General features: G+C 50.6%; 2 protein-coding genes across 2 annotated transcripts; one reads left to right on the plus strand and one right to left on the minus strand.

The window, feature by feature from the left end:
- Positions 1-318: 318 nt before the first annotated feature.
- Urod (uroporphyrinogen decarboxylase) lies at positions 319-4480 on the minus strand. Its single transcript, XM_051188555.1, has 10 exons — positions 4334-4480; positions 3596-3708; positions 3405-3484; positions 3269-3331; positions 2818-3015; positions 2553-2714; positions 1653-1790; positions 1404-1504; positions 1241-1307; positions 319-556 (listed from the first exon to the last, which is right to left on the minus strand). Exons 1-10 carry the CDS (start codon positions 4351-4353, stop codon positions 395-397), a joined length of 1104 nt encoding a protein of 367 aa, XP_051044512.1. The 5' UTR covers positions 4354-4480; the 3' UTR covers positions 319-394.
- Positions 4481-5531: 1051 nt separating this feature from the next.
- Hectd3 (HECT domain E3 ubiquitin protein ligase 3) lies at positions 5532-14573 on the plus strand. Its single transcript, XM_051188537.1, has 21 exons — positions 5532-5994; positions 6196-6356; positions 6590-6682; positions 6764-6899; positions 7080-7195; positions 7284-7397; positions 7533-7615; positions 7974-8139; positions 8526-8607; positions 9869-10051; positions 10199-10251; positions 10418-10482; positions 10632-10735; positions 10990-11109; positions 11230-11319; positions 12515-12721; positions 12916-13045; positions 13143-13217; positions 13354-13435; positions 13531-13602; positions 13719-14573. The coding sequence occupies exons 1-21, from the start codon at positions 5626-5628 to the stop codon at positions 13801-13803; spliced, it is 2586 nt and encodes an 861-aa protein (XP_051044494.1). The 5' UTR covers positions 5532-5625; the 3' UTR covers positions 13804-14573.
- Positions 14574-17237: the final 2664 nt, after the last annotated feature.

A 17237-nucleotide genomic window follows, 5' to 3' on the forward strand; every position in this document is an offset into this window, starting at 1 on the left:
GAGCCTGGTGTTAGTGCTGTAGGGCATGCTCACTGATACTTGAGCCCAGACTCATAGAAGAAGATGCAGAGGAAGCATAAGGAAAAAGAACAAAAGAGCCTGGCCTGATGTGGTACACACCTTTAATCCCAGCACTTGAGAGGGAGGTAGTCTTGAGGCCAACCTGGCCTACATAGTTCCAAGTTTGTGTGTGTGAGAGAGAGAGAGAGAGAGAGAGAGAGAGAGAGAGTGTGTGTGTGTGTGTGTGTGTGTGTGTGTAAGAGAGGAAGTGAAGAAAGACTGAGGATAAGGACATAAACCTACAAGCAAAGGAACATGTTAGACTCCAACTCTGGAAGTTTTATTCTCTTGAAAACCCCCTGCGTTGGTGGTCCTTGAGCAGAAAGGCGTACACTTAATTCTGTCGAAGCAGACGTGAATGTTTGTGCACAGCATCCACAAAGGCTCCTACGTGTTCTGGGTCCATGTCAGGGTAAAGCCCATGCCCTAGGTTGGCAATGTAGCGTTGTGGCCCAAATTCATCCAGCATCTGCTGCACCAGTCGACCAATCTCTTCCTAGAGGACCAAGAGGGCACTGTGTATAGGTGTCAGCAGGCTCTATCCTCCCTGTATATAACAGTGACGCACATACATGCAGGGGTGCTCCTACACAGCATTGTTGCCATCAACTCAACAAATTCTACCAGATGCCTCATAGGCATCAGACATTAAGAAAATAGAAACGAGAGGCCTGTGAGATGGCTCAGCAGTTAGGCTGTTTGCTATGCAATCTTGATGACCTGAGTTCAATCACTGGGGCCCATATAAAGGTAGAAGAAGATAAGTGACTACAATGTCACCCTCTAACCTCCTCATGTGCACCATAAATACACACCCAAACACACAACAATAATAAATTTACCCAAAACATACAAAAGAGCACTGGGTGTGATGGGGTACATCCACAACCCTAGCACTTTAGAAGGTGGAAGCAGGAAGATGAGTTCAAGGCAAACCTCAGCTACACAGTGAGTTTGAGGCCAGCCTGGGCTACATGTCTCCAAAAAAAAAGGGGGTGGGGGGGCAGGGGATGTTTTTGTAATTTAACTAAGTGGTAGAAAGCTTGCCTAGCAAGCACAAGGCTCTGGGTTGGGTCCTGAGCTCCAAAGGGTGAGAGGAGGGGGCAGACCATTGAATAGCCACTAAAGGAGAGGAAAAGCAGGTGTAATAAAACTATCCATTGCATGGCCCAGTTATTACCTCAGATGCATACAAGGCACATGGATCCAGGTTCCCCTGCAAGGTCACCGTCTTCCCCACACGCTCCCTGGAAACAGAGCCATTGCCACAATCTCATCACTGCACATCTGGGGACTCCACCTCTTCTTCCTCAGCCTCTAGTGCCCACTCCTCTGTCACTCACCGGGCTTTCTTTGGTGCCACTGTCCAGTCAAGCCCAACTACCTCATAGCCAGACTGGGCCAGCTCTTCCAGAGCAAAATGTCCATCCTTAGCAAAGATGATCTGGAGAAAAAGCAGATTTCTGACAGTAAGCCTTCCTGTGCCCAGTAGCCTTTCTTGGCTGTGCTTCTGCTGCCCTCCAGTGGTGACTTCAGTCCATGCAGGACTTAGCCCTGAAAGTGCTACAGACTCAACCTGTCCCAGTCCTCACCATGGGCACTGGTGCCAGACCTGCCTTCTGCAGCCCAGCCTTGACTCGCTTGGCTACATCACGGATGTAGGGTAGTGCAAACTTGCTGAAGAGCCCTGAGCCAAGATGTCCTGCATGGGACTCAAAAAGCTGCAGTGCCTGTAGATAGGTGATAAGAAAAATGAATGCATAACACACAAAGAGGAAGTACCTCAGGCCCACATACAGATTATGCCTTAATTCTCCTCAGGTGACTTTAAACCCTGTTCTACTCCCTGAGACTAGGATCTCAATTTCACTCAAAAAGTTTTGCCTGGAAAGAAAAGCCAGGCAGTGGTGGCCTATGCCTTTAATCCCAGTACTCAAGAAGCAAATGCAAGCAGATCTCTGAGTTCAAGGCCAGCCTGGGCTACAAAGTGAGTTCCAGGACAGCAGGAGCTACACAGAGAAACCCTGTCAGGAAAAAAACAAAAAAGAAAGAAAACAGCTGGGCGTAGTAGCACACACCTTTAATCCCAGCACTTGGGAGGCAGAGGCAGAAGAGTTTTGCCTTCTCCACAGTCTAAGAACAGCTTTGGTCTCCAAAAACTCATTCCTTTAGGCCCTGCTGATGGTTGCAGGGAGGGCTTAGGATCTAAGTGGTTCTCAACCTGGGGATCATGACCTCTTTGAGGCCAAATGACCTCCCCCCCTACCAGGGTCACATATCAGATACTTAGATTATGAGTCATGACACCAGAAAAATTACAGTTATGAAGTAGCATACTAAAGGGCTGCAACATTAGGAAGATTGAGACCCACTTAGATACTCCAACCAGATCACTGGAGGAAAGGTAAGATCCCTGCTTTCTCCACTTGTGGAAGCCATTGCTTTGGGTCCTCACAGACCAAACTGTAGCCTATTTGTCACTAAAGACTCACCTGAGCACCAGCAGCCACTTGTCCTATTAGATAGGGGACCAGAGCATCAGTGAGTATGCCAAGCAGCTTGTGACTGGCCTGCGGTCTTTGGTAGAGCCACCGCTTGGCCTGAGCCATGGTGCTTGAACTGCCACCCTCAACCATGTATGTCATCAGGGTCCACTGCAGAAGGAGACAGAGATGTCACAGCATAGAACCCCTCCTCTATACCAGACCTGCCAGAGTGACCTCTTCATGCTACAGTTCATTCCCTGTGCAGAATTACCGGAGCACCAGCAAAGCCAATTAGTGGCACACGTCCAGCCAGCTGATGTCGAGTAAGGGTGATGGCTTGGAACACGTAGCCCAACTCTGAGGCTACTGTTGCTGGGTCCCGTAGACGCTCCAGGTCCCGCTCTTCTCTTAATGGCTCTGGGAAGCTGGGTCCTTTACCAGGTACCATGGTCACCTCCATGCCCAGTGCCTTAAGGAGGATAAAATATCTGGGTTCACAACCTGAAACTACAGAGGGAAGGGTTTTGTACAACCCACACATAACAAGGAAAGAAAAGAATTTAAAGGCCCTGGCAAACTCCACTCCTCAGTGTTTCCCTCCACCCAATTATGTATTTATCTTGAAACCTGACATTACAGAAGATTTCCAAGTAGTCCTTTCCTTTCCTTTTTTTTTTTTTTTTTTTTTTTTAAGTCCACATTCCAGGATCAGAATCGAGTACCTGGGGTACAACAAGGATGTCGGAGAAGATGATGGCAGCATCCAGAGGGAACCTTCTTAGTGGCTGTAGGGAATAACAGATTAGTAAAGTGACACCCTGAGGGCATAAATCCCACCCTCGTTTGTGGGGCCCTCACCTGCAGAGTCAGTTCGCAACAAGCCTCAGGAGAGCGACAGGTGCTGAAGAAGTCCTGGGCAGCCCTAGTTTCCCTAAACTCTGCGAGAGGAGAGGGAGGACAGGACTCAACCATGAGGTCTTCCAAAGTTATCACCGTCCCCTGAAGACTAGAGTTTCTGGTTTTATCTAGACCACAGCTTTGCCCCTGACCTGGTAAATATCGGCCTGCTTGTCGCATGCACCAAACGGGAGTGTAGTCTGTCTCCTCTCCCCAAGCTGCTCTCAGGAACGTGTCATTCTTCAGCTCCGGAAAATTCTGGAGTCTGGCGATCAGGTGGAGGGTAGAGGTAGGAGTAAATGTCATGCTAGACTGGCGTTTGGGGAAGGCATGTTCAGTCAGGCACCGCTATCTGTCCACTCCAGGCCCCTTGCTAACCAAGGTTCCCCACCCATTCCGCCTCCTCTCTATCAGGTGGCACACAAGACTGCAGAAGGGGGCCCCCTGGGGCCTCTCTCCTCAACATTTGTCCAGCTTTCCCAAACTGGAGGGACTAGGGGGATGGAATGAAAATCCAGTAAGGAAAGTTTGGGGGAAAGAAGCTAATCTTAGGGATAGGGCCGCGAGTGGCCTGCTTCTGAAGTAGGGTGATCCCAAAACCAAGGGAGAAAGGATCAGAGTTGATGATCCCAGATGCTAGTTAGAAGTTCTGAGTCACCTCTGGAAAATCTTGGGTCGCAGTTCCACAAGGTAGTCCCTGGAATGGAATATGGGGAGAGGGGGCAGGGAGCGGAGAAGGTTCTGTTCCATGATTGGAAGAACTGGAATCTCAGCGATTTGGGTTAGTACTTGGAGATCTCCAGAAAAATAAGAGTTTAAGCACATAACCCTGAATTGGGAGACTCGGTCAGAAAGCAAGGTAGCCACAGCGCAAGCAGCAGAAAACTCACCCCAACCCGTTCGCCTCCATGGTAAACAGTAACTGAGCAGTCAGCGGTCACCGCTTTAATCTGAATCTCCGCCCACACAGCTCGACTCCGCCCCTTCCTGAAGAGAACCTTGGGAGTCGCCATGTTGTGGGGTCACGTGACGGCCCCAATGACAGCTTTGGGGCTGCCCTCCCTGCTGCCCGCAGGACCCCAACAAATTTTCACCGTAAAGTCTGCTATTGCGACGCAGTACAAACGACCCAAAGAAATGACTTCTCGATATATCTTAAGGTGCCATGAGAAAATTGTTCTCATTTGTGGTCTGGAAATCCCAAAGCCTTAGCCCGTGTTTCGCTTTCACTCCCATCCACGAAACTTACGACGTTGTCTGGCAAATGAGTGATGCAAAAAGCTGTACACGGACCGAAGTTCTTTGCTCTCCATTTACATTACCTACTAATAGTTGCTTCGATTGCTAGAGTGCTGAGCAAGACTGGGACTGCTCTACCATTCGTTTGGGAAACCAGAAGTCGGTTGATTAACATTTGAGTGGACAAAGAATATTAGTCTCCTGGGATTAGAAGCAACAAATAGCATCTATCCAGAATGGTTGAACATTCCTGTTAGAGACTGGGGAAGGGGTTATTCTACTAAATATTTAGTCACGCTGCCCCTAGGATAGATAGTTTAACAAATTTTAAAAGACTTCTCAAGTAGGGCGTGGTGGCACTTGGTGGCAGAGGCAGGTGAATCTCTTTAGTCCGAGGCCAGCCTGCTCAACACAGTGGTTTCCAGGACAGAAAAAGCCTGTCTCAAAAAGAAAAAAGAAAAAAAAGGAAGAAAGAAAGAAAGAAAGAAAGAAAGACAGACAACAAAAAACCCTCCAGTTGACATATTTGTTGGGGGCGAGGGACAAAAAACAGGAGGCCGAAGCACCAGAAAATTTGTAGTTACAGTGATCCAGGGTAGGTAGAATAGTAGCTTGAACAAGGATAGCACTAGCTTGAATAAAGCCAGTGAGAGGATCGATAGCTCGAAACAAGGCTGTGCTACATAACGACACCCTCCCTACCTTAGGAGTCTAACTTTGAGTCTGGCTGAATTAGTCAGGGACGGAGTCACAAAATAGGGATTATCATGAGTGTCAGTATACACCTGACCATATGGTGAAAATAGACTGTGCACGTAATCTAAAACATACGGCAAGGCAGGTTAGAAGGAGGAGCAGGGCGTGGTGGGAAGCTGAGCTTGCGCTGCTACCGCTGCCGCGGGGCAGGGTTTGCCTGGACGTGTCTCACCTCAGCGGCTTCACCATGGCTGGCCCTGGCCCGGGAGCTGCGCTCGAGTCCCCCCGACAGCTCCTGGGCCGCGTACGCTTCCTGGCGGAGGCGGCGCGGAACCTCCGGGCAGGGCTGCCGCTGCCCGCGGCGCTGGCTTTCGTGCCGCGAGAGGTGCTCTACAAGCTTTACAAGGACCCGGCGGGACCGTCGCGCGTGCTGCTGCCTGTGTGGGAGGCAGAGGGCCTGGGGCTGCGTGTGGGTGCCGCGGCCCCTGCCCCGGGCACCGGTTCGGGACCGTTGCGCGCCGCCCGCGACAGTATTGAGCTTCGGCGTGGCGCCTGCGTGCGCACCACCGGCGAGGAGCTGTGCAACGGCCACGGCCTCTGGGTGAAGCTGACCAAGGTGCGCCCCAGTTGGCCGGGGTCAGGCAAAAGACCCCCTGGATCCAGTCAAAGCCCTGGTTGTTCCGCCCCCTTTTCCTATATTGAGCTGATATTGCTTTCGGTGCTCTTTGCCCTGGGCTGGGCTGGGCTGGGCTAGCAGCTGAGCTGTTCCCTGACATCTGTCCCCTGACGGCTGTCCCCACCTGGCGCGTCCCTGCAGGAACAGCTTGCCGAACACCTGAGTGACTGCCGACTGGACGAAGGCTGGCTTCTGGTATGTCGCCCGGCGGAGGGCGGGGCCCGCCTTGTACCCATCGACACTCCGGACCACCTGCAGCGTCAGCAGCAGCTCTTCGGAGTAGACTACCGGCCTGTGCTCAGGTCCTGCAATTGAAAGAACGTAATTGGTGTCTGTGGAGCCTAGGGTTTGGAAACACAACCCAAATCCAAACCTTGGGTTGTGTGAGATTTTGGGGTGGAGGTGTGGCAAGAGCCCGCAGAGCTGAAACCTGAAGGGGGTGGGGTGAGGTTTCTGAAGGCTTGGAGATGGAACTCTGGAGGTACTGACTGCCCTGTTGCCCATGCGCCCCTCATTTACCCCACTGTGCCCCCAGATGGGAACAGGTGGTGGACCTGACATACTCACATCGCCTGGGGTCCAGGCCTCAGCCTGCAGAGGCATACACCGAAGCGGTACAAAGGCTACTGTGAGTTATCTGGAATGGGGTGGAAGAGGAGGGATCAGGGCCTGAACCCAAACTAATTAGGGGTTTGGGTTTGCTGCTTAGCTATGTGCCCCCAACATGGACATACGAGTGTGACGAGGACCTGATCCACTTCTTATATGACCACCTGGGCAAAGAAGATGAAAACCTGGGTAGTGTGAAGCAGTATGTGGAGAGCATAGATGTTTCCTCCTACACGGTGAGTGCTGAGACTTCTCCTGTGGCTAGGTCCAGATCTCCCATCCCAAACCAGGGTCAAACCATCATCCCCATTCCCCTTGGAATCCCTAGAGGGACCCCAGATACCTTTCCTACCCTACATGCACCCCAGCTCTACTGCCCAGTGCAAATGTGACTCTGCCTTTCTCCCCTACCCTAGGAGGAGTTCAATGTGTCCTGCCTGACAGATAGCAATGCAGACACCTACTGGGAGAGCGATGGGTCCCAGTGCCAACACTGGGTACGGCTTACAATGAAAAAAGGCACAATTGTCAAGTGAGTAGGCACTGGGCAGGACAGGATGGGTGAGCCATGTGCTGTGGGTGCCTAGGGACTCACTCAGATATGTACTCTGAACCCTCAGGAAGCTGCTACTCACAGTGGACACCACAGATGACAACTTCATGCCTAAGCGGGTAGTGGTCTATGGGGGCGAAGGGGACAACCTGAAGAAGCTGAGTGACGTGAACATTGATGAGTGAGCAAGCCATCCTGGGGTGGGAAGTGGGGCATGATCTTAGCAATGGGGCCAAGCTCAGCTTGAACAGCATCCCAGAAGTCCCTGAAGGCCTAAGGCAGCAAGTATCTGAACTGCTTTATACCTGTCTCCTAGGACCCTGATTGGGGATGTCTGTGTCTTGGAGGACATGACTGTCCACCTTCCGATCATCGAGATCCGAATCGTTGAGTGTCGAGGTGGGGCTTAAGTCTATAAGGAATCCCAGAATGTGGATGGGGCAAGTTGACAGTATGGAGAGAAGGGAATGCACTTGAAGTTAGGGTAAAGCTATGGGGCCAGAGTTAGGTTTAAGCCATCCTTAAAGGCTTAGGGGTAATTGGGCTCATCTAGAAAAGGAACATGTTAGGATCCACAGGCACCCCAACAGCATAGAGGGGGAATGAATGTATAGATATCAGAATCATGGAACAGAACCTCTGAAGCCTCTAGTGTTAACAGTGACAAAATGCTAGCACTTAAGGAGCTATTCCAAGGTTTTAGGGCCCACAGAGCTGCAGTCACAGTAAATGACCATACCCTGACCCCTTCCCTCAGATGATGGGATTGATGTTCGTCTTCGAGGAGTCAAGATCAAGTCCTCTAGACAGCGGGAGCTAGGCTTGAATGCAGACCTGTTCCAGCCTGCCAGTCTGGTGCGATATCCACGCCTAGAAGGCACTGACCCAGAAGTACTGTACCGAAGAGCTGTTCTTCTGCAGAGGTAGCTATGGTCCTGGCTCTGCATGCCTCTCTCCCCCACCCCCACCCTCTCAAGCCTTGGGACTCTGCATGGAGGAGGCCCCAAAGTCTGGTAAAAATAAACTACTCTGCTTCGAGGGCCAGAGTATCTCCTGATCATCACTTCCATTCCTGTGGATTAGAGACTGGGATCTTACATCCATACTAAACTCTTTTTGTTTATTTTGTTTTTTGAGATGGGGTTTCTCTGTGTAGCCTTGGCTGTCTTAAAACTCACTTTGTACCCCAGGCTGTCCTCAAACTCACTGAGATTGACCTGCCTCTGCCTCCCAAGTGCTGGGATTAAAGGACTGTGCCACCCCTGCCTGGTACCCATGCTAAACTCTTAATCCTCACAAATGACCACAGATTCATCAAGATCCTGGACAGTGTCCTGCACCACCTGGTCCCTGCATGGGACCACACACTGGGCACCTTCAGTGAAATTAAGGTGAGTCTGGGCCCTGGGGTACTTAGCTAGCCCCCCGGGCTCCAGTGGTGATATTTTATGATCTAACAAATAGAAGCTTGCCTGAGTTTCAGAACACAGAGCTAACCACACTAGTTAGCCATAGAGTCCAGGCAGTGGTGGCACACACCTTCAATCCCAGCACTTGGGAGGCAGAGGCAGATGGATTTCTGTTAATTCAAGGCCACTCTGGGCTACATGGAATTGATCTAGGCTAAAAGAAAAGCAGAGCTCACACAAAGGTGATCCCAGCACTAGGGAGGTGGAGACAGGAGTGATATGGCTGGGTGGAGAGAGGAATATAAGGCGGGAAGAGGCAGGAGCTCAAGGCAGTCTGAGGAGCTGCAGTCTGAGGATGTGTGGAGACAGGATCGCCCATTTGGTCTGAGGTAGAAGTAAGAGCTAGTGGCTGGCTGCTTTGCTTCTCCGATCTTTCAGCTTCCCCCCCTAATATCTGACTCCGGGTCTCTATTATTAAGACCTATTAGAACTTGTGCTATACCCTCCTCCTTCCCATTCATCTAGTTTTCATTCTTTAGCAGAACGTTTCTGAAACCCCTAGGGCTAGACCCTTTCTGGTTCTGGAAACCAAGAAGAAAGCCAGACACAAGTGCTCAGAAGTTAGTGTTCGAGGGGCTAGTTCCCAGTCCGGCGTGTGAAATATGCAGTAGGAGGGAGGAAGACTAACAGCACAGCACAGGGGGTAGCTACATGGGAGGTGTATACTGGGCGCCGCAGCAGCTCCAGGACTTAAAGAAACCCAGACAGCTAGGTGGGAGTGACACGTGGATGAAGCTAGAAAGGGTCTGAAAGGAAGCACAGTCTGCCTGTCAAGAGCCTTGTGTACTACGATGGGCAGTAGGCACTTTGCTCTGGTCAGTGAAACTATTGGAAAGTGTGTAAGAAGCATGCAGTAGTAGTGCACACCTTTAACCCCAGCACTCAGGAGGCAGAGGCAAGTGGATCTCTGTGAGTTCAAGGCCAGTCTGGTCTACAAAGTTGAATTTCAGGACAGCCAGGACTATACAGAGAAACCCTATCTCAAAAACACAAAAGGAAAAAAAAAAAAAGCTTTAACATTATATACATTTGTGTTGTTTTAAAAAGTTCCCCTTTGTGGTTAGTTTAAGGAAGAAGCTATAGGCAAGAACAGAGTGGACTAGACTAGGCATAGAGGAACATCCCAAGGGCTAAACAGAAGCTGACTGCCCGCTGATTCTGTTTGGCCACCTTTCCTCACCAGCAAGTGAAACAGTTCCTACTGCTGTCACGCCAGCGGCCCAGCCTGGTAGCCCAGTGCCTGCGGGATTCGGAAAGCAGCAAGCCCAGCTTCATGCCACGACTGTACATAAACCGCCGCCTTGCCATGGAACACCGTGCCTGCCCTTCTCGGGACCCTGCCTGCAAGAATGCAGTCTTCACCCAGGTCTGGACCACCTGGATTAGACAGAGGGAGGGCCAATAAAGGGCTTAGGGGTGTAATCCAAGAAGGACTTGAGCAAGGTCTTTGGGCAAAAATAGGGACAGCTATTTAACATGGCTCCCACTTACTCCCATTTTCTCATGCCTCCAGGTTTATGAAGGCCTCAAGCCTTCTGACAAGTATGAAAAGCCCTTGGACTACAGGTATGGTGTGAGGGTTAGGGACTTACCCAAGGCATATATCCACACACTGCGCCTGGTACCCTTCACTATTACCACTCTATAGTCTTTTCCTGGCTGGTATCTGGGCCAGTTAATGTGCCTGAGCCCAGCCCTAGCTTAGCAGAGATCCACCCATCTCTATTTACAGGTGGCCCATGCGCTATGACCAGTGGTGGGAATGTAAATTCATTGCAGAAGGCATCATTGACCAAGGTGAGGCCTTGACATGGGTTCCAATTGTTGTCTTTCTAGAGTGTTAGAACCTTCTGGGATTACCAGCTAATAGAGATAGGAAGCCTGCTTGTCACCCCTTACGGGGGCTGAACTCTGATGTACCCAGCTGAAAGCATCTGCTATTTCAGGTGGTGGTTTCCGTGACAGCCTGGCAGATATGTCAGAAGAGCTGTGCCCCAGCTCAGCTGACGCCCCTGTGCCTCTGCCCTTCTTTGTGCGCACGGCGAACCAGGTGATTGTCTCCCCATCTACCACCAAATCGCTGCCATCTCTGCAAATCTCTTGAGAACCAGATGGAGCCGGCGGGGGCAGAGGAAGGATTGAATTACTTGGTTGGCCTCTGCACAGAGGGAGAGAAGCATCCTTTGTACACCAGGAGGGATGGTGGAGGGGAAGCAATACACTTCTGGTGAAGTCTCTGGAGTACTTGCAGTAGGAAAATAGGGTCTACCCCAAGTCCTGCTGACCACTCTGTTTCTGGGGCAGGGCAATGGCACCGGTGAGGCCCGGGACATGTATGTGCCTAATCCCTCTTGCCGAGACTTTGCCAAGTATGAGTGGATCGGACAGCTGATGGGGGCGGCCCTCCGGGGTAAGGAGTTCCTGGTGAGTAATCCAGTCATCAGCCCGTCAGCTGAGCCCAGGCCCCACCCCCCCACCCCCCCCAGAGAAGGGCCCAAAAAACCTGGGAGGCTCAGTGAGAAGACAGCAGTGTTTGTCACCCAGGTGCTGGCCCTGCCGGGGTTCGTGTGGAAACAGCTCTCTGGTGAGGAAGTGAGCTGGAACAAAGACTTCCCAGCTGTGGACTCCGTGCTGGTGAGCAGGACCCTGACCCATGACTCCTCTGCCCACACCTGCTGCCCCCAAATACGTGTGTTCCCTCTCTAGACCCATCCTCTCCCATGGATTCAGCTGCTGTCTTTATTCTGGTAACTCCTAAAATCCTTACCTTCAACTCGCACTTGTCTCCTTAGCTTGGGGCCATGTTGCATCTGCCTCAAGACGGCACATCTGAGCCTTGCACTCTGCACACTCTTCACCTCATCCCCAGTCCGCTGCCTTTCGGCTCAGGCACAGGAAACCCCTTTACCCATGCCGAAGTCACCAGTCTTTTTGTGTTTGTTTTGGGTTTTGCCCCCCCCTTTTTTTTTAAGCATGTGTGTAGGTGTGTATGTAGGTGTAGGTGCTTTCACCATGGTTCATATGTAGAGCTCAAAGGACAAATTTTGGGAATTGGTTCTCTTTCCAACATGTAGATCCTGGGAGTTGAACTCAGGTCCTCAGACTTGGTGGCAAGTGCTTTTATGCACTGAACCATCTTGCCAGCCCTGATTTTTGCTTTTTATGGTAGGTCTCATGTAGTAGAGGATATGTAGTTGAGGATAGCCTCGAATTTATAATCTTCCTGCTCCACCTCCTAAGTGCTGGGATTACAGGCATGTGCCAGCCACCATGCCTGGCTTGGAGTCACCCTTAACTCTTTTCCCCACAACAGCCTATCCAGTCTTTCCCTGGAATTAGTTTGCTTCTCCCATCTCACTGCTATCCCCATGGTTCAGGTCATCTTTTCTTCTGTTCCAACCATGTGATGTAGACGCTAGTGCCCCTGTCTCTATTCCTGTCCATCTCACTTCCATGCTGCCAGAGATTTCTTTCTTTCTTCACTTTAACCATCTGATGACTTTGCCTTGGGCTTAGGACAATACGAACTCAGCCATTTGACTCACACTCAGGCACCAAGCACACATTCTTTAGGCCTTTTGAGTTCTCAGCTTTGTCCAATATGGTCTCTCTCCTGACTTCGCTTGTGGCCAAAGCAATGCCTGGCTGTCATTTGGGTCAAGTCAGGTGCCATTTCCTGCAGGGTATTAACCCTAACCTCCAAAGCTAGCTAGGTATGGTCTCAACGTTTTTAAGGGCTTTCCTAGCCTCTGCACTCTGCATTACCCATAAGAAGGCAGACTGTCTCCCTAGTGCAAAACTGACACCCTGCCACCTTCCCAACTCTCAGGTAAAGCTCCTGGAGGTGATGGAAGGAATGGACAAGGAGACATTTGAGTTCAAGTTTGGGAAGGAACTAACATTCACCACCGTACTGAGTGATCAGCAGGTGGTGGAGCTGATCCCTGGGGGCACAGGCATCGTGGTGGGATATGAGGACCGCTCTCGTTTCATCCAGCTGGTGCAGAAGGCACGACTAGAGGAAAGCAAGGAGCAGGTAGAAAAACAGCTTTGGACCCTCCCAAACTCCTTCCCTAACAGCCAGAGCTCAGGCTACCATTACCAGCCCTGATTCTAGCTCTCACCATAACTGTGCCCCTCATTCCTGTTGACCACTGAGTACGGAGATGCCCCCAGTGTGTGCTGAAAGCAGTGTCCTCTTTCCCAGCCAGGCTTTTCCCTCCTCCCTAGGTAGCAGCCATGCAGGCAGGTCTGCTGAAGGTGGTACCACAAGCTGTGCTAGACTTGCTGACCTGGCAAGAGTTGGAAAAGAAGGTGTGTGGGGATCCGGAGGTCACTGTGGATGCTCTGCGCAAGCTCAGTGAGTTCTAGGGGATAGAGCAGTGAAGCTGAAGGGGTGAGACTTTACAGACAAGCAGAATGAGACCTAAGAATGGATTCTTGCCTGTCCCCTCCAGCTCGGTTTGAGGACTTTGAGCCATCTGACACAAGAGTGCAGTACTTTTGGGAGGCTCTGAACAATTTCACCAATGGTCAGTAGAGGGCAGAGTGCTGCTTGCATTGCCTTGGGCCGTGGCTTGTGGACTGAAGGGGTGGGGTAGAAGCCGTGGAGCCGTGGAACCGCCTTCACCATCGGTGCAGGGGTTAATTTTCTTCTCCTCCACCCAGAGGACCGGAGCCGTTTCCTCCGCTTTGTCACTGGCCGCAGCCGCCTCCCAGCTAGAATCTACATTTACCCAGACAAACTGGGGTGAGTATGAGTACAGAGGTTGGCCTGAGGTGCCTCCCACTTAAACACGTCCCTCTCCTGCTCTTCCTAACCTTTTTGCCTCTCAAACCTCTCAGCTATGAGACCACAGATGCTCTGCCTGAATCTTCCACCTGCTCCAGCACGCTCTTCCTCCCACACTATGCCACGTGAGTTTCCCTACGCTCTTGCTTGGGGGTGGCATCTCATGTGGAAGGGTGTCTGGCAGTGAATGCACCCCTGGGATCAGCAGAGCTGCCTGACGAGCCTTCCTCTCCTCCTTTAGTGCCAAGGTATGTGAGGAGAAGCTCCGCTATGCCGCCTACAACTGTGTGGCCATCGACACGGACATGAGCCCCTGGGAGGAGTAAGGCTGTGCCCAACTAAGCACATCAGGCTGCCCTCACCCAGGCCAACCCAGCTTGGGTCTCAACAGAGGTGGTGGGTTCGGAAATCCTCAGCACAATGGGGCCTGTGCCTGTGTGTGGCTGCACTGACAGCCATGAGTTGGCACCGGTAGTCCAACCTCACAGACCCACAAGCCCTACCCGTCCTGGGGCTTACTTCCCTGAGTGTTTAGCCTCTGTAAGAGAATCTTCCGCAAGCCCAGCACAAGCTGCCAGGCCGGAGCTACTTGAAGGGGGCCATCTAGCTCCCCAACCCATGGACTTTGATCCTGTTTTTGGTTTCTCCTGTTTTCCCCCTTCCTTTTCTAGCTTCAGCCATGGCTCAAAATGTTTAAAAACTGATAGGATGGTACTTCAAGCAAAGAGCTAAGGACAGATGGAGTGGCCGTCTTCCTTGGTCACATATCCCCAAGGGTGAACCCCAGTTGAGCACCCCAACCCTTGCACACTACTCTTCTTTCTTCCGAGCAGAGGAGTGTGAGCTTTGTCCTTCCTGTGGCTTAGAATGTACATCTGCTCAACACTCAGTTTCTACCAGCAGCCAGGACTCGTTCCTCCCCGCTGTGTGATCCCCAGCCCAACCCCCAAGATCTCACACAGTTGTGGATCTTTATGTCCTCTCAGAACTTTCAGTAATCCCCTTTACCATAAAATAAAGCCTAGAAGTTAAATTTTATCAGAGGACTGTGACACCCTGAGGACCTTCATGACACTCCTTCGGACGGCCTTACACATGGGAAAATTGAATAAATGAATGAATTCATTTCTTTAGAATGTGACTGTTTTGTGATCCCTACTAAACTCTTGGTGCTACTGTCCCAGAAGGAGCTCTGAGGCCCTTCTGGTGGCGGGGGATGTGTGCCTAATGGTAGCGGAGGGCTTCACAGTAGTAAGTTACATCTGGAGCGCAGCCTGGGGATGGGGGCTGGGAGAAGACAACCAAAGGGTGACTGACACCTTCTGAGATGAATGTGGTGATCTAGAGCTTGGAAGCTCACTTCCAGAAGCCAGTGAGCAGAAGGATGGCACAGGGAGGGTAAAGCTGGGGCAGTAGGTTTTGACAGATGTGGAACACCTACCTATCTGCCCCCAGGTGCCTCATAACCAAAGTACAGAGACTCTTCCCCCGAGTACTTGCACCCTCAAGCTCAGTCCATTGGACAGTTGTCTTGGTGTCCTGGTACAATGACCTTGAGTTGCCTATCAAAGCAGACCTGACCTATCAAAGCTTTCCTGACATGTCCTCTAGACCTCATGCTGCCTCTAAGCAAGTCCTTTTACCACCCTCTTCACATGGCTGTGTGAATGCCCAGACCTCTCTCCCAGACTCTCACCAGCTGAGCCTCTTGGGGCAGCCCTGTCCTGACCGTGCACTTTGGGTGGCCCACAGGAGACACACATGAACACCACCTCCCGCAAGGAGCGGAAGCAGCAGGGATCACAGCAGCTGATGTCCACCAGGCTCTGTTGCCAGGAAGCTCCCTTGGTTCTGTCAGGGAAGGGTGCTGTGGGGGGTAGTTTGTCTCTATGCTCAGGTAGGTGTCCTTAGTATCTCTCTTACACTGTACTTTACAGCCTACTTTATATTCACTTAAAAAACGAAACATGGCCTTGTCGTGATGATGCAAGCCTTTAATCTTAGCATTCAGGTGGCAGAGGTAAGTGGATCTCTTGAGTTCAAGGCCAGCCTAGGCTACAGAGTGAGTTCCAGGACAGGCAGAGAAACTGTCTCAGAAAAAGAAAGAAAGAAAGAGAGAGAGAGAGAGAGAGAGGGAGGGAGGGAGGGAGGGAGGGAGAGAAGGAAGAAAGGAGAGAGGGAAGGAAGGAAGGAAGGAAGGAAGGAAGGAAGGAAGGAAGGAAGGAGAGACACTCTCCAAAGATGATTTTCATGTTTCTCATTGCTTATATGGAAGGAAGAATTTTTGGATGTTTGGTAATGTGTCATCTTTAGGGATATAAACTGCTCCCTTTTTCTTCTCAGTTTATTAGATAGACAGTCATGGAGGCTCGGCTGAGATAGATGGTCAGCAGGTAAAGGTGCTTGCCACCAAGCCCAAGGACCTAAGTTCAATCCCCAGAATCCATAAGGTAGAAGGAGCAAACCAGTTTATGTATGTTGCACTCTGACCTTCCCATGTGCATACACATACATTCACACACATAAATAAATGCATGCTAAAAGTTTTTTGAGAAAAGAAAAATTGTGGAGGGACTGGAGATGCAGTTCAGTGGAATAGGACTTGCCACCTAGACATATGCTGGCTGAGGTTTGATCCCTAGCAACACACACACTGTAGAAAGATTTAAGTGAAACAACTCTCACATTTTAATGTCCTTTGTAAGGACCAGGACTATAGCTCAGTGACAAAGTGCTTGACTAACAAGTGTGAGCCCTGGGTTTCCCCTGTACTGGCTCAGGCAGGGGGCTTCTATAAAACTCTTCAGTTCAGAGCTGGGAAGACAGATCAGTCAGTAATCAGCCATACAAACGTGAGGACCTCAATTCGATCCCCAGAGCCCATGTGGGAAGGCTAGATGTAGTGTCTCACATTTGTTATCCCAGCACTGGAGAGACAGAGAGGGATCTTGGAGGCTAAACGAGGAGCCCTATCTCAACGTAAAGAGCTCCTAAGAAACTACTACACCTGAGGTCTACCTCTGACTGCCGTACTGTGAACATACACAAACACCTCATAGCATATCACAGCTTGCAGTGTGGTCTTCTTGCCCAACTTGTTCCCCCCAATGCCAACTTTAGTAAACTCACTTCAGTCATTATTGTTTAAATTTTTTATAATTTAGGCTGCTAGCTTTGATAGAATGTCAGGTCTACAGAGGCTGGATCCTTATTTTTCGTTCAGATATATCCCAACAGCTTAAAATTGTCTTTGGGAAGAGGACTGAAGATATATATATATATATCTGGAGAGATGACTCAGCAGTTAAGAGCACTGGCTGCTCTTCCAGAGGACTCAGGTTCAATTCCCAGCACCCACAGGGTGGCTCACAATCATCTGTAACTCATTTCAGGGTTCCCAATACCCTCTTCTGGCCTTTGTGGATACCAGGCATACATGTGGTGCACAGACATATATGTAAGCACGACACTCATACATGAAAAATGGCTTTTCCAGACAGGGTTTCTCTGTGTAGCTCAGGATTTCTCTGGAACTAGCTCTGTAGACCAGGCTGGCCTTGAACTCAAGGATCTGTCTGCCTCTGCCTCTGCCTCTGGTGTACTAGGCAGGAAGTCACAAGTTGTAGAGCACCCTGGACAACTTAAACTTTTTCCTAGTAAGACATAAAGGTCAGCCAGGAGTTGAAGCTCACACTTTTAATCCTAGCACTTTCAAATAAATATATAAATAAATACAAAGAAGGGGCTGGCAAGATGGCTC

Source organism: Phodopus roborovskii, unplaced genomic scaffold (genome assembly GCF_943737965.1).
Source record: "Phodopus roborovskii unplaced genomic scaffold, PHOROB, whole genome shotgun sequence".
NCBI lineage: Eukaryota > Metazoa > Chordata > Mammalia > Rodentia > Cricetidae > Phodopus > Phodopus roborovskii.